The sequence below is a fragment of the Oncorhynchus mykiss genome, chromosome 20 (genome assembly GCF_013265735.2).
Source record: "Oncorhynchus mykiss isolate Arlee chromosome 20, USDA_OmykA_1.1, whole genome shotgun sequence".
Lineage (NCBI taxonomy): Eukaryota > Metazoa > Chordata > Actinopteri > Salmoniformes > Salmonidae > Oncorhynchus > Oncorhynchus mykiss.
In genome coordinates, this window is record NC_048584.1 from 7,051,579 (window position 1) to 7,067,921 (window position 16,343).

A 16,343-nucleotide genomic window follows, 5' to 3' on the forward strand; every position below is an offset into this window, starting at 1 on the left:
GTCTAGTAGTAAAGTCTAATTTGATTTGTCATGTGCGCTTAATACAACAGTGTGAAACAGTGTGAAACTGTGAAATTCTTATTTACGAGTTTCTTCCAATGCAGAGTCAAAGTTAGGAAAATGTGCACATTTTAGAGTGGCCTTTTATTGTTCCCTGCACACAATAAAATAACAGTAACGAGGCTTTCTACATGAAGCACCGGCACTGAATCAATGTGCTGTGGTACGAGGTAGTTGAGGTAATACGTACATGTAGGTAGGGGTAAAAGTGACTAGGTAATCAGGATAGAGAATAAACTAGAAGCAGAGTATGTGAAAGTGTGTGTGCGGCGTCAACATGCGTGTGTGCTCCGCGTATGTTGTTTGTGTGTCGGCGTGTCAGTGCAGTGTGTGCAAGTGTGTGGGTAGACTCCAGCGAGTGTGCGGGTAGACTCCAGCGCAAGAATGTCAGTGCACATGTGGCTATTTTGTGCTTAATTTAGAGTAATTTATGCAACTTTATTTGTGACTCAAACGTTAGGCTGTGGTGTGATTTAAAAAAAATACATTCTAAAGCTGCTTGATGCGACTGATGATTTGATAAAAGTCTCATGAAAGGCATGACTTCTGCTCTGTTTCTTGCGCAGGCTACACACACTTCATCAGTCGCATTCCCAATTTGACAATCGCTTGATAATATTCTCACCCCATCAGACTATTCTCAATTTAATCTGGTCTTTACATAAAACCTACTAATATGTGTGAAATCGTTTTTTATTTAGAATGGCTCTCAAAAAGTCATCTGCAGCCAGCACTTGAATAGCACCAGTTGTTCAGCAGATTAATGTGCTTCATTTTAAGAATTGACCAATAAATATAGCACCACGAGAAAGCTGGGATCCTTTTTTAAATAGTGGCCAGTCGTTGCGCAATTGTGTGGCTCGCTAGGCTCTGTAGGCTATGGATCATAGGCCTATAGGCTATGTTTTGGAGTTATTTGGCCACTTTAGTTGCGAAACAAACCTTATCAAAACATATAGGCCTTTGGGCTAGGCAACATGTTGCATGTGACTATGATTTGAAAAAGTCAAGGAAAAAAGGCATGCGTTGTTTCTTGCCTTAGACTGCACACGATGGGCATCATTCTCACCCATCATGCTATTCTCAATTGAATCTTGTCTTTACATATTCTAAATAGTATACAGTGCCTTCAGAAAGTATTCACACGCCATCACTTTTTTCCAGATATTATGTCACATTCACCTTTCAGCAGGACAATAACCTAAACACAAGGCCAAATGTAGCTGCTTACCAAGACGAGTTCCCGAGTGGCTGAGTTACAGTTATGACTGAAATCTACAGTGCATTCAGAAAGTATTCAGACCCGTTGACTGTTTCCACATTTTGTTTTGTTACAGCCTTATTCTAAAATTGATTAAATAAACATCTACACACAATACCTCATAATGACAAAGCAAAAACAGGTTTTTAGAAATGTTTGCAAATGTATTACAAATAAAAAACATATTATTTACATAAGTATTCAGACCCTTTGCAATGAGACTTGAATTTGAGCTCTGGTGCATCCTGTTTCCATTGATCATCCTTGAAATGTTTCAACATCTTGATTGGAGTCCACCTGTGGTAAATTCAATTGATTAGACATTATTTGGAAAGGCACACCCTTGTTTTGGAAAGGCACACCCACCTCAGAGAGGTGACCAAGAACCCAATGGTCACTCTGACAGAGCTCCAGAGTTACTCTGTGGAGATGGGAAAACCTTCCAGAATGACAACCATCTCAGACGAACTCCACCGATCAGGCCTTTGTGGTAGAGTGGCCAGACGAAAGCCATTCCTCAGTAAAAGGCACATGACAGCCTGCCTGGGCTGTCAGACCATGGGAAACAAGATTCTCTGGTCTGATGAAACCAATATTTAGCCTGAATGCCAAGTGTCATGTCTGGAGGAAAACTGGCACTATCACTACGGTGAAGCATCATGCTGTGGGGATGTTTTTCAGCCGCAGAGACTGGGAGACTAGTCAGGATCAAGACAAAGTTGAACAGAGCAATGTACAGAGAGATCCTTGATGAAAACCTGCTCCAGAGTGCTAAGGTCCTCAGACTGGGGGCGAAGGTTAATCTTCCAACAGGACAACGACCCTAAGCACACAGCCAAGACAATGCAGGAGTGACTTCGGGATTAATCTCTGAATGTCCTTGAGTGGCCCTGCCAGAGCCTGGACTCACAAGCATTTTGCTAATCAAAATTAGTTTTGATTTAGAATGTGCCATTATCATGCACCTGTCGGAACAGGGGGATGGGAACAAAATGCATGTCATCTGTATACACTTAAATAGAGAATGGAGGGTGCTTTTCCAATGGTTCATTTTCATGCCAGCCAGGTAGGCTACTCCAGTTGTAAAGTGAAGCAATATACTTAATATTAGTAAAGTTGAGAAATAAATATAGTAGACCCAGGGCTATCCAACCCTGTTCCCAGAGAGCTACAGTCTTATAGGTTTTCATACCAATCCGAATCTAGCGCACCTGATTCTAATAATTAGCTGGTTGATAAGATGATTCATGTCAGTTACAACTGGGATTGGAGCTAAATAATCTACGGGAGGGTAGCGCTCCAGGAACAGGGTTGGAGAGCCCTGACTAACCTATAGAAAACTGATGGGATCCTCCTCCTTTAATTTTTTTTTAAGAGGTCATCAAAACTCTGAGAAAACAATCAAATGCATAGCCTATAGAAATCTTGCTCAACATGGGTTTATGGGCTCTCATGAAGTGTTTGATTTGATTTTCGATTTCATTCATTGATGTCTGAGTGATAAAGAGACAATAGAGAGCTGAGTACCAGGCTATTAGCGAGGCCATTGGCAGTTAGCAAATTTGTTAGGCTACTAATGACTGTCAGCAGCATCACATCACAGAGAAGCCTAGTTACCTTGACTCAACGGTCACGTGGAATTTGACTGTGGTCATGACTCGGGACTGCTGGTGTGGCGGTAATACGGTTACCGTAACAGCCCTACTCTCACGCATGGTTCAGTTTTCTTTGCTTCCAAATGAGCATAAAAGGTATTTATCTCATAGGCTTGAATCACTGGACAGCTCGCGGCTGGATTTTCCTTTCTAGTCACGGTTAGTTTGCGAGCCCTGCCACACCCAACGAGCGTTAGAGCCGGTTTAGTAGGATTCGATCTTGCTCCTTTATTGACGCTTTGCCTGTTTGATGATTTGTCAGAGGGCGTAGCGGGATATCTTTTAAGCGTCCAGATTAGCGTCTTGCTCCTTGAAAGCGGCAGCTCTAGCCTTTAGCTCAGTGCGTAGTTTGCCTTTAACCCATGGCTTCTGGTTGGGATATGTTCGTACGGTCACTGTGGGGACGATGTCGTTGATGCACCTATTAATAAAGCCTGTTACTAAGGTGGTTAACTCCTCAATGCCATCGGATGATTCCCGGAACATATTCCAGTCTGTATAAAGCAAACCAAACCAAACCAAACAGATAGACAGGGGCATGCTCTAACACTCAGACATAATTTACAAACGAAGCATGTGTTGAGTGAGTCTACCAGATCAGAGGCAGTAGGGATGACCAGGGATGTTCTCTTGATAAGTGTGTGAATCAGACAATTTTCCTGTCTTGCTAATAAGCATGCTAGCGAAACAGTTCTGTAGGTTAGCATCCACTTCATCAGACCACTTCCGTATTGCTCGCATCACTGGTACTTCCTGTTAGAGTTTTTGTCTGCAAGCAGGAATAGAGAGGATAGAGTTATGGTCAGATTTGACACATGGAGGGAGAGCTTTGTATGAGTTTCTGTGTGTGGAGTAGAGGGGATGTAGAGTTTTTTTTCTGTCTCTGTTGCACCGATGACATGCTAGTAAAATTGAGAGAAAATGGATTTCCGTTTTCCTGCATTAAAATCACCGGCCACTAGGAGCGGCAACTCTGGGTGAGAATTTTATTTTTTCCTTATGGCCCTATACAGCTCGTTGAGTGCGTTCTTAGTGCCAACATTGGTTTATGGTGGTAAATAGACGGCTACGAAAAATATAGATGAAAACTCTCTAACTGTCTATACTCGGTAATTTACTATGTAGAGGCAGTCACATCAATGTTCAATGTTTGTGTTCTGTCAGCTGGACCACTAAGATCTGTCTGCCGCTGCGCTCAGAGTGCTACCAGACCAGAAACCTGTTCCACGATGTCCACCCCTCTCTGCTGCTCTTCCTACATCGTCTACGATCTATCACCATCTACAACCAGGTAACACATTCACAAAGGTCATGGCTCCACCACGCCTTTCAATAGGCTTAGAGGAGCTTCCACCATATTGCTTCCAATGTACAAACACTGAGCGGTAGAGGCAAGGAGTTGACTTCAGACTGGACTGTTGTTTGCTGACATCTGACTTATCGCTCTCTGTGTTTTCCTGGCCAGGCTGAGAAGCGGATGGTGACCATGACGCGTAGAGACCTGAGTCACAGCGTCCTGGAGGTGGAACACACTGAGGGAACAGAACGCTGGCTGGTGGTCAAACACACACTGCACCCCACCAAGGTAACACACACACACACACACAATGATCCTCTCATCTCCTCGTCTGTGTGTGTGTTATGTAAGTGTTCCTCTGTCTGCACCGCTGAGACGGAAAGCTTTGTCTGCTCTCTGTCAGACATGCAGGCTCTCTCATTAGGAAGGTGTAGTGAATTAATTTCCACTGCTGGGAGGAATATTTGACATGAAAGACCAGGCACAGACACGTTTTGTTGATGTGCCTGATAGAATTGCCTTTTTTCAGTCTGGCTTCCCTTCTCCCCCATCCCTCTCTTTATCGCTGTCTCTCTCTCTTCCCCTCTTCCTCTCTCTCCTTCTTTATTTCTCTCTCTCTCTCTCGCTCCCCCCCTCTCTCTCTCTTCTTTATCCCTCCACCCTCTCTCCCCTCAGAGAGCCAGCTGCCAGTTAACTGCAGTGAGGTTATGCAACAGTAGAGACACATCAGAGAATGAACAGACTCACAGATGTTACATGGTTTATCGAAAACAGTGAGGCTAATTTTAATGGGGTTCCCATTGTGACAGTGCATATTGAAAGGCTGTTTATAGTCAATGTTCAAACTCAAATATTTTTCAGGTATTCTCTCGTCTCTCTGTGGGAGTTGTCCTCTGATCAGTGGCAAAACAGAGCACTTGTCTCAGTGACTGCCTGGTGATTTCCTGTGTTTGAGTACTTTCCTTTCCTCTCGTCCATGAGGGCTTACTAATCTAACTTCATGGGAAGGGTAAAAGCAAGGCTCCACGGCCTTCACAGATCAATTGAAGACAGATCAGTGTTTATTTCGAAGGGAGGCGAAAAGGAACTATTAGTAAGTGCCAAATGTAATGATGATCATGGTGTTACAGTGATATGTTTCCCCATTAGATCAAAGATGAAGTGGAATCCACTGAGCTTGCCCTGGCCTTCCAGCTGGGTGATGACCTCACAGGAAGTGACATCCAAGCCCCGCCCCAGAAGCAGCCCGTCTTCGCCTTCCTGCCTCTCCGAAGCTTCGGCTTCCGCTTCATCATCCAAGGTTACACACACACACACACACACACGCTGGTGCTCTCCTCAAGGTTCACCCAAATTGCCCATTTAAAATGCACCCTTGCAGTAATACCTTACAAACTCGTACCATGCCTTCCAAATACTTTTCAAACTGTTTTTTTCCCTCTTTCACTCCAGGTGACTTTGACATTCCTTCTTCTCGTGAGGATGTGGACAGAGATAGCTCATGGAACCAGTGGCTCCGTTCTGAGATCCCCCAACTGTTCTTACGCGCCATGGACGTCTTCAGTGTAAGAGAAAGGAGGGAGATGATGATCAAAATCATTTACTGCTGCTCTGCACGTTGTGTTTCTGACCCGTCTCATCTTCTCACCTCTCCTCTCCAGGATCACCCAGAGTTCAGTGGGCTGAAGGGCCTATGTCATTTCCTGCAGTTTGTCCCTCTGCCTGACGAGGTGCTCGACTTCTTCAAGCCTGTCGCCGGGCAGATTATACAGTTGCTCAAGGGAAAGGCCTTCCTACCCACACTCAACACAGGTACCCTACCTCTGTACCCCTCTTTCTGCCTCTCTCGTTCTCCATGCTTCTATCTCTATCCGTAAGTCAACTTTATATTTTGTTTATTTAGTAAATATTTTCTTAACTCTTATTTTTCTTAAAACGATATTGTTGGTTAAGGTGTTGTATTCCGCGCATGTGACAAATAAAATTAGATTTGAGTAAATCTTCATCTTCCTGCTCATGTAACCATCATGTGGCTGTATCAAGTATGTATTTTTACTATGTTTTTGTAACTTTCCCCAGGTTGTTGCTGTAAATGAGAATGTATTTTCAGTCAACTCACCTGATAAAATAAGAATAAATAAAATCATCTGACTCCTGTCTCCTGTCTCCATCTTCTCTCCTCTCCAGATGGTTCTGTGGTCTACAGGCTACCCTCCCAGGTCGCTGTGTGTCAGGACCCTGTCATTCGCGACGTGATCGGTGCAGAGGAGCTTAACAGACACCTGTCTCTCTCCTATCTGCATCCGGGCCTGCTGCCAGTCCCGCCCCTATCCCTGCTCACTCACCTGGGAGTACGACGCCTGAGAGGGAGTGACGTCACCACAGTAACAACCGCCATGGCCAAGGAGCTGTTGCAGGGAGATGGTGTCAACTCAGGTGAGGGGAGGGTGGTGTGTGTGTGTCTGTCTGTCTCTGTGTGTGTGTGTGTATTTTTCTTTGTGATGGACCAAACCCCCTCTCTATCTCCGTCTCTGTGTATCAGACTCAGGCCTGCGTCATCTGGCCAGGTTGTTGGTGTGTAACTTCCGTGCGTTGGAGCAGGGCTACGGAGAGACAGACTCTATCCTGACCACCCTCAGAGATCTACCCATAATCCCACTGGCTGACGGGCGCATGGTGGCACTCAGCGGAGAGGGAGTCTTCTTCCCCATGACTGAGACCAAGAATCACAACAACACAGGTAACATGGCAACATTTTAGAAAAATAAGCTTTTTATGCTTATGGAAACATTTCTGGAATATTTTATTTCACCTAATTAAACATGGGACCAACACTTTACATGTTGTGTTTTATATTTTTGTTCAGTGTAGTTCACTTGGGAAAATAGACAGTTCTTAAATATTTTTTCAAAGTCTACTGCTCTGAACGTTGTGGTCCTGTTGTGTTTCTGACCCGTCTCATCTTAACCAGCTGGTGGTATATTCAGGGTTGTAACTGTAAGAGATATTTGTGGTAGTAGGTTTGAAAATGGAAGCTGAGTCAGATTGTTCCATCAAAGACTACTTACCCCCCCTGTAAGGGCTTGAGAGCTTGACGTCAAGAGTGGTGTTTTCTCTTCCCCACATGTCCTTACGCACACACAGAGAGGCGCAGAGGTGGTATCACATTGACACAAATAACCCTAAAGCAGCTTCAGAGCAGGGCCAGGACGATACCAGTATCACCGTACTCGTTAGTATCGCGGCAAGGAAACAAAACTTGAAACGGGTTTAACTTCTTTAGGAAAACAGCCCTAATGTTGGAAACAAACATCATTATGTCATCATTCAGTCACATGTATTTATTTTCCAAGCTATAGCACACAATATTTTACATACATACAACTCAAGGACCAAAGAGTTTGGGCTGCTTCGTGTTTTCATTTTTGCCAAGGAAAAAAGATTGCGATACTGGTATCGTCCCGGCCCTACTTTAAATAATAATACACTTCCATGCTGTGATGTAAGTCTTCTTCCTCTAAACTTGTTTGGTGCCTCTACTCGGTAAGAGTGCTACTGCTTCTTAATTAAGCCATTTCTTCTGCATCGCCAATTTGAACCTATGTTTGATATAGTTCCACTCTCTCCCTCCTCTCCTCTAGGTGTATATGGAGCACTGTACAGGGATGTGTGTGTGGTCCACCCATCTCTGCTTTCCTGTGTGGAACCACTGGAGAGCCAGCAGATCCGAGAGCTGCTCAGGAGGCTGGGAGTCCATGAGCTAGAGCCACAGCAACTGCTTGAGAATCACATATACCCTGCCCTGAAGAACAACACATGGAAGGTAACACACACACACATCCATTGTTCTATATAAATTGATAATTCATTAATATATTTGTTCTTAAGTGCACAAAGAGCATCTTCTCATCCACTATCCCTTCCTCTTTAATTGTTTTTTAAATGTTACCGTTATTTAACTAGGCAAGTCAGTTAAGAACAAATTGTTATTTACAATGACGGCCTCCCAAAAGGAAAAAGTCCTCCTGTGGGGACGGGGACTGGGATACATTTTTTAAATACATTTGATTAAAATATAGGACAAAACACACATCACGACAACATAACACTACATATAGAGAGACCTAAGATGACAACACAGCATGGCAGAAACACATGACAACACAGCATGGTAGCAACACAGCATGGCAGCAACATATTACAACACAGCATGGCAGCAACATATTACAACACAGCATGGTAGCAACACAACATGACAACACAGCATGGCAGCAACATATTACAACACAGCATGGCAGCAACACATGACAACACAGCTTGGCAGCAACACATGACAACACAGCATGGCAGCAACACATGACAACACAGCATGGCAGCAACACATGACAACACAGCATGGCAGCAACACATGACAACACAGCATGGCAGCAACACAACATGACAACAACATGGTAGCAAAACAACATGGCAGAGGCACAACATGGTAGCAGCACAAAACAGGGTACAAACATTATTGGGCACAGACAACAGCACAAAGGGCAAGAAGGTAGAGACAACAATACATCATGCAAAGCAGCCACAACTGTCAGGAAGTGTCCATGATTGAGGATTTGAATGAAAACTGTCCAGTTTGAGTGTTAGATGCAGCTCGTTCCAGTCCCTAGCTGCAGCGAACTGAAAAGAGGAGCGACCCTGTGCTTTGGGGACCTTTAACAGAATGTGACTGGCAGAACGGGTGTTGTATGTGGAGGATGAGGGCTGCAGTAGATATCTCCGATAGGGGGGAGTGAGGCCCAAGAGGTTTTTATAAATAAGCAAAATAAGCATTGGTGGCAAATCTGATGGCTGAATGGTAAAGAACATCTAGCTGCTCGAGAGCACCCTTACCTGCTGATCTATAAACTAAGTTTCCATAATCTAGCATGGGTAGGATGGTCATCTGAATCAGGGTTAGTTTGGCAGCTGGGGTGAAAGAGGAGCGATTACGATAGAGGAAACCAAGTCTAGATTTAACTTTAGCCTGCAGCTTTCATATGTGCTGAGAGAAGGACAGTGCACTGTCTAGCCATACTCTCAAGTACTTGTATGAGGTGAGTACCTCAAGCTCTAAACCCTCAGAGGTTGTAATCACACCCGGAAAAGCCGGCCAGAGGTGGTTAGAATAGGATGGGGGGCCAACAGTATTTGTGACCAATAGAGAGTCCGAGTCAGTGCCACGGTAGGCTGAACAAGAAATGTTGATCTGGAGCGAAGTTTATGCTGTGAAGGGTAACACCCTGTATATATCCCTGCCGAAAAACAAAGTTTATCAAACTACAAAACAATCTTATTGTAAAAACAAAACATGTTGAAAAATGTGAGAGCTCACATGCAGCTGTGTGCCTTCACTTAGCATTCAGTCCTTATAAAGTAAATATATCATTGTCATGTATTTTCTTGCCTTTTGAAAATAAATGACAGCTTCAGACTAGACATTTCTCACTCAGTTCCAGGTTGGGTGGTGTTTTCAGGTTTCTGTTTGTTTGTCAGAGCATTTGCTGTTTAGCTTGGGAATAAAAATCCTTGGTGGTATGAAGGTAATTTCGTTCCAAAATCAGGTTGTAGGTTTGGAGTTTTGATATGGAGTGAAGGTTATGTTGTAGAGGGTATCATCCTGAATGTGTCCCTGACAAAAAAATCTAAGTTTATCTAACTCTAAATCTATCTTTTATTTAAAAGATGCTGAAAAATGCAGGAGCTCATCTGCTCATGACCTCGCTCTCTCCATCTCTCCCTCCCCCTCTCTGTCTCGCTCTCTCTCTTCTCCAGTCCAAGCCGGTGGAGGCAGTGGTGAGCTACCTAGTGTTCATCAAGCAGCACTCCTCCCCTCAGGAGTACACTCACCCAGACACTGTAGTACCGGTACTGACCACAAGGGGACTGCTCTTCCCTGCTGACCACAAAGTACACTTCTCTACACACTACGGCAATATGGACCTGCCCAACAAACTACCAGGTACACACACACTGTAATTATTAGGTCATCACTATATAATTCTCAAAATGTTACCATTTATAAGTAAATACCAGTCAGCTAGCAGTTAAGGAACGTGTTTGTAGAGACTAGTTTGTAGAGAACTGTTGAACTGGCCCAAATACTGCATGACTAACTACAATGGGATATTGTTCCCAGAAGTAAACCTTGTCCTTTGTGACTGTCCCCAGAACAAACATGGCTTGGTCCACGTCGTCTGGTGAAATTTTGGACAGTGCACTGGAGTGTGTGTGTGTGTGTGTGTTTAGCAACCCCCTTTGTGAGAGAGTTTGTGCGTGTGTGTATAGCAGCCTCAATTGTGAGGGGTAAAGAAGGCATGAAATGCTGTGAAGAGGGGAGCTGTGTGTGTCATTAGTTATGTAACAGAGTGGATCTGCACGCTTGACCTCCCTCTAAAGGAAAGAGAAGAGAGAGACTAACCACTTCTTTCTCACTCACTTTCCTCTGTTCATCCTGTTCCTAACCACGAGCCTCTTTCTCTGTACTCTTCCTCAATTTCTGCTTCCCCGCTTGGCTGAATTTACAATCACATTAGTCCATAAGCTAAAGCTACACATCACTCATTATCTCTCTCTCTCTTTCTCTTGCTCTCGCTGTCTTTTTCTCCCTTTCTCCAGGTGTGGACTGGGTGTTGCTGAGTGGTTGTTATGTGGAGACAGATGGAGACGTGGAGGGATGGAGAGATCTGTTCATCAGGCTGGGAGTCAGAGAGAGACTCATACTGAGGAAAGAGAGACGCACTCTAACTTCTAAAGAGCTGGTGAGGAGGGAGGACGGGAACAGGCATATGTATGTTTGACCCATATAAACAGAGGATGTAGAAGTTAAAATGCTTTGATCTGTTTTATCAGACACAGTATTGACTGGTGTCTTTGAGACGGTTAGAATCCACCTCTGTGTGGTATTTACTTGTGCATCAGAGTTCCTGTTTCAAATCAAATTGTATTTTTCACATGCTTCATAAGCAACAGGTGTAGACTAACAGTGAAATGCTTACTTAGGAAATAGAGAGAGATGTGTGCTTATAGGTAGGGATAAAATGACTAGGCAACAGGATAGACCATAAACATTACACTGTTTATGCTCTATCCACTGGGTAACCAACTCCTCTCCTCTGCTGTCTGCACACACCCAAAGTATGAGAAACACATTCACAAACGCACACACTGACTGGCTAAGGCTAGATTAGCCTATGGATGATAAACAGATTCCACACGTAGTGCTCTGGCCAAAAGTATAATATGAAGTCGGATACCATCATGATCAGCATCAATGACTATTGACTAAGGCTGAAGTCTTCTTATGAATCTCCTCGAGCAGGGATGGGCAACTGATTTGGTGTCACACGTTTGTCCTAGCCCGTCCCTGCCTTAGAGATCAACATAACATAGGACTGTTTCCCAGGCATGACTAATCTTCCCATACTGAGGTGAACAACTCTTTAAGACTGGGGTATGTCACATCGGCGATGGATTAATAAGGTCTATTTTAGACCATGGTGAGGAAAGGGATTGTCAGTGGTATTCGACTGAGTTATTTGGCTTCATCACTCTTATGGGATGTCTGAAATCAATTGAATGATGTTGTCTTAAGTACAACCCGGCCTCCCAAACACAACTATCTACCAATATGGCACCGACAAACATGGCCTACCTGACTCTAGCTCCTAGAGAACTTTGCAGTATTTTTTTTATTTTGGGGGGGCTAATTTTTACAGTATTCTTAATATTTTTTTGTGGGGGGGATTTATGTGTATTGTTAGGCATTACTGCTCTGTTGGAGCTAGAAACAAAAGCATTTCACTGCACCTGCGATAACATCTGCAAAATATGTGTACGAACATTTTAGCTAACCCTTTCCCTAACCTTAATCTAATTATCCTAGCCGGCAACGTTAATTCTCCTAACCTGCAGTGTAAATTCTGCCCTGAGAAGAGTCTTGATTTCTACTAATGCAATGTTTTGGCCGAGTCACTCACAGGTCCACACATTTGAGATGGACTTTTTCCTCTTTCCCTCTATCCCCTGTCATTGTTCTACTCTCTCCTTACCATCCCCCCTTCCCTTCATCCTCCCCTCTCTCCCAGGCCTCCAGTCCCTGGGCGGTGGAGAGTGAGTTGTGGCCATGTAGAGCAGGCAGGGCCGGAGGACCAGAGGAGGGGTGTGTGCTGGATGACTACCCCTGCGAGGAGCTCCTCTCTCTGGTCACGGCGCAGCTGCCTGCCCCTGTCCTCATGGAGCAGAGACAAGCCCTGCTGGAGCTACTGGAGACCAACTGGGACACTGGGTAACCAACTCCTCTCCTCCACTGTCTACACACCATATATACATACTAGAGGTCGACCGATTAATGGCTCATTAATAAGGGCTGATTTCAAGTTTTCATAATAATCGGTAATCTGCCTTTTTGGACGCCGATTATGGCCGCTTACATTGCGATATACAAGGAGACTGCGTGGCAGGCTGACCACGTGAGTGCAGAATCAAAAGGACCTGGTGGCTGCAAGGAGCCAAGGTAAGTTGCTAGCTAGCTTCAAACTTATCTTATAAAAAACAATCAATCTTCACATAATCACTAGTTAACTGCACATGGTTGATAATTTTACTAGGTTAACTAGCTTGTCCTGCGTTGAATATAATCAATGTGGTGCCCGTTAATTTATCATCGAATCAGAGCCTACTTCAACTTCGCCAAACGGGTGATGATTTAACAAAAGCGCATTTGCGAAAAAAGCACAAGCCTTGCACCAATGTACCTAACCATAAACATCAATGCCTTTCTTAAAATCAATACACAAGTATATTTTTTTAACCCTGCATATTTAGTTAAAATAAATTAATGTTAGCAGGCAATATTAACTAGAGAAATTGTGTCACTTCTCTTGCGATCTGTGCAAGCAGAGTCAGGGTATATGCAGCAGTTTGGGCCGCCTGGCTCGTTGCGAACTGTGTGAAGACCATTTCTTCCTAACAAAGACCGTAATTAATTTGCCAGAATTGTACATAATTATGACATAACATTGAAGGTTGTGCAATGTAACAGCAATATTCAGATTTAGGGGTGCCACCCGTTTGATAAAATACGAACGGTTCCGTATTTCACTGAAAGAATAAACGTTTTGTTTTTGAAATTATAGTTTCTGGATTTTACCATATTAATGACCTAAGGCTCGTATTTCTGTGTGTTATTGTGTTATAATTAAGTCTATGATTAGATAGAGCAGTCTGACTGAGCGGTGGTAGGCAGCAGCAGGCTCGTAAGCATTCATTCAAACAGCACTTTCCTGCGTTTGCCAGCAGCTCTTCGCAATGCTTGAAGCACAGCGCTGTTTATGACTTCAAGCCTATCAACTCCCGAGATTAGACTGGGAATACTAAAGTGCCTATAAGAATGTCCAATAGTCAAAGGTATTTGAAATACAAATGGTATAGAGAGAAATAGTCAATGCGACTTAATTCCTATAATAACTACAACCTAAAACTTCTTACCTGGGAATATTGAAGATTCATGTTAAAAGGAACCACCAGCTTTCATATGTTCTCATGTTCTGAGCAAGGAACTTAAATGTTAGCTTTTTTACGTGGTACATATTGCACTTTTACTTTCTTCTCCAACACTGTGTTCTTGCACTGTTTAAACCAAATTGAACATTATTTATTTGAGACTAAATTGATTTTATTTATGTATTATATTAAGTTTAAATAAGTGTTCATTGTTCATTCAGTATTGTTGTAATTGTCATGATTATTTATAGATATAATATATATGAAAATCGGCCGATTTAATCGGTATCTGCTTTTTTTGGTCCTCCAATAATCGGTATCGGCGTTGAAAAATCAGAATCGGTCGACCTCTAATACATACACACACACAAACCTCTGCACTCACCCAAAGTATGACAAACATGTTCACACACTCTTATACAATATGATAACCCACACTCCCCCGACAACTCACTGGATTATTGAGTCCTCTTTTGAGGAGCTGGGTTTACAGGCCTCCACACTCCTAGATTATAATCCCTGCAGTCTGCCACCGAGACGCCCTAATCCAGCCCAATCCCTACTGTGTGTGGGGGAGTTAAGTTTTGGGAGATCTATCTGGTCTTGTTCTCAATCTGAAGATTACTCACTTGTATCCTCACTCCTATCTCCTCATTCTTGTGTCTGTGTGCTTCCTTATAATAATTGGAAAAATCCAGGTTGTGCCAAGTGCTCTATTTAATGAAGATAATTGCATGCACATTTAAAGGACTGGACAGAACTGAATTGTCATGGTTTAATACTCTAATATATTTATTTTACCGTTATTTTACCAGGTAAGTTGACTGAGAACACGTTCTCATTTACAGCAACAACCTGGGGAATGGTTACAGGGGAGAGGAGGGGGATGAATGAGCCAATTGTAAGATGGGGGATGACGGACAGCTTGGGAATTTAGCCAGGACACCGGGTTAAACACCCCTGCTCTTACGATAAGTGCCATTGGATCTTTAATGACCTCTGAGAGTCAGGACACCTGTTTAATGTCCCATCCGAAAGACGGCACCCTAGACAGGGCAGTGTCCCAATCACTGCCCTGGGGCATTGGGATATTTTTAGACCAGAAGAAAGAGGGCTTCCTACTGGCCCACCAACATCACTTCCAGCAGCATCTGTTCTCCCATCCAGGGACTGACCAGGACCAACCCTGCTTAGTTTCATAAGCAAGCCAGCAGTGGGATGCAGGGTGGTATGCTGCTGGTAAATAATGTAGGCCTGTGGAGTTGAAGCTACTTTAGTTAGTAGTGATGGTCTTCTCATACCATCCATGTCTACTGAGTCATATTGGGATGTGATACTGAGCATTATCACATTGCACTCATCTCTTTCAAACATTTGTTAATTCACATGATCCAGTTTGCCTCTAAACAACTACTGGATTCATTCATTCCGATTCTGATTATGGCATACTTATTTAGTTATTTCTCTCTCTCTCTCTCTCTCCTTCTACTTTTATCAGTGACCGGTACTCTCAGTATCTGACAGCCCAGGTGATTGACAGCGAGGGCCGGCTAATCAAGAGCACCAAGTCCTCCTTTTTCCATTTCCTGTCCTGCCTTCCCTGGGTGCCGGCCTATTGTCTGCAGGCAGGTGCAGAGGGAGGGAGAAAGGCGGAGTATCTGTGTCCTAACTCAGTCTACCTGTACTCACCTGAGGTGCACAATCTACTGGGGACTCACGTCAGCTATATTGACATGACCCCCAGCGAGTTCACCAGGACTCTAGGTAAGAAAGTGTCAGAGTGTAAGGACTACAACAACAAAAACTACAAATGACAGAGGCGTCCTTAATCCGGCTCCTCTTTTTTCTGTAGGAATGAAGACCAGCGTCAATGTGGAGGAGCTGATTGGCTACCTGAAGAAGTGGTGTGTAAAAACATCCTCAGCCAGTGGTCCAGAGGGGCAGGAGAAGCAGGAAGAGGAGGGGTCAGAGTTTAGCTCGACTGTGCAGCATGTCCACAGTGTGTACTCCTTCCTGCACAAGAACTGTTCTCAGACCAACCTCAAGGAGCTGTTCCAACACACACCGGCCGTCTTCATAGAGTACAACAGGTAGGTCACCTCCCTAACCCCAACCCGTGACCTCTCACCTCTAACCCCTCCCATGTAACACACCAGCCATGTTCAGCGAATACAACAGGTATACCACAGCCCTGACCTCTAACCCATGTATGTGTTCCCTCCAGGAACGGAGACTGGTGTTCCGGTAGGTTCTACCACCTGAAGGAGGTGTGTTGGAACGACCCCACCGAGATGTTTGTCCGCTACCGGGAGCTGACCCGCGGGGCTGACAGTACGGTACAGGAACCCAGAGTCCTGGCCCCCTTCTACAGCAAACTGGATGACATGAAAGACCTCTTCAAAAGGGTATGGAACCACTCAAACTCCTGGTTTAACCCAGGGATTATTGATATGTCATACCTTTTAATATATATGGCACTTCAACCAAAGAACCGTATATGTGCCTTTGTCATTTTCAGATTACAGATTTTATA

The 16,343-nt window shown here is 44.0% G+C and overlaps 1 protein-coding gene across 3 annotated transcripts in view; it reads left to right on the forward strand.

Moving 5' to 3' along the window:
* Positions 1-16,343, forward strand: part of wu:fj29h11 (protein NO VEIN) — a 58,650-nt gene that overhangs the window by 35,896 nt on the left and 6,411 nt on the right. For 2 of the 3 annotated variants that reach the window (XM_036955675.1, XM_036955677.1), the window contains 15 exons: positions 4,141-4,267; positions 4,442-4,561; positions 5,423-5,573; positions 5,726-5,838; positions 5,935-6,085; positions 6,461-6,709; positions 6,816-7,013; positions 7,915-8,096; positions 10,082-10,268; positions 10,478-10,531; positions 10,925-11,067; positions 12,394-12,593; positions 15,309-15,574; positions 15,663-15,900; positions 16,035-16,215. In XM_036955675.1, coding sequence (XP_036811570.1) covers positions 4,141-4,267; positions 4,442-4,561; positions 5,423-5,573; positions 5,726-5,838; positions 5,935-6,085; positions 6,461-6,709; positions 6,816-7,013; positions 7,915-8,096; positions 10,082-10,268; positions 10,478-10,531; positions 10,925-11,067; positions 12,394-12,593; positions 15,309-15,574; positions 15,663-15,900; positions 16,035-16,215 — 2,560 coding nt within the window. The remainder of the gene's footprint in view (positions 1-4,140; positions 4,268-4,441; positions 4,562-5,422; positions 5,574-5,725; positions 5,839-5,934; positions 6,086-6,460; positions 6,710-6,815; positions 7,014-7,914; positions 8,097-10,081; positions 10,269-10,477; positions 10,532-10,924; positions 11,068-12,393; positions 12,594-15,308; positions 15,575-15,662; positions 15,901-16,034; positions 16,216-16,343) is intronic. The other variant, XM_036955676.1, reaches the window with a different exon arrangement.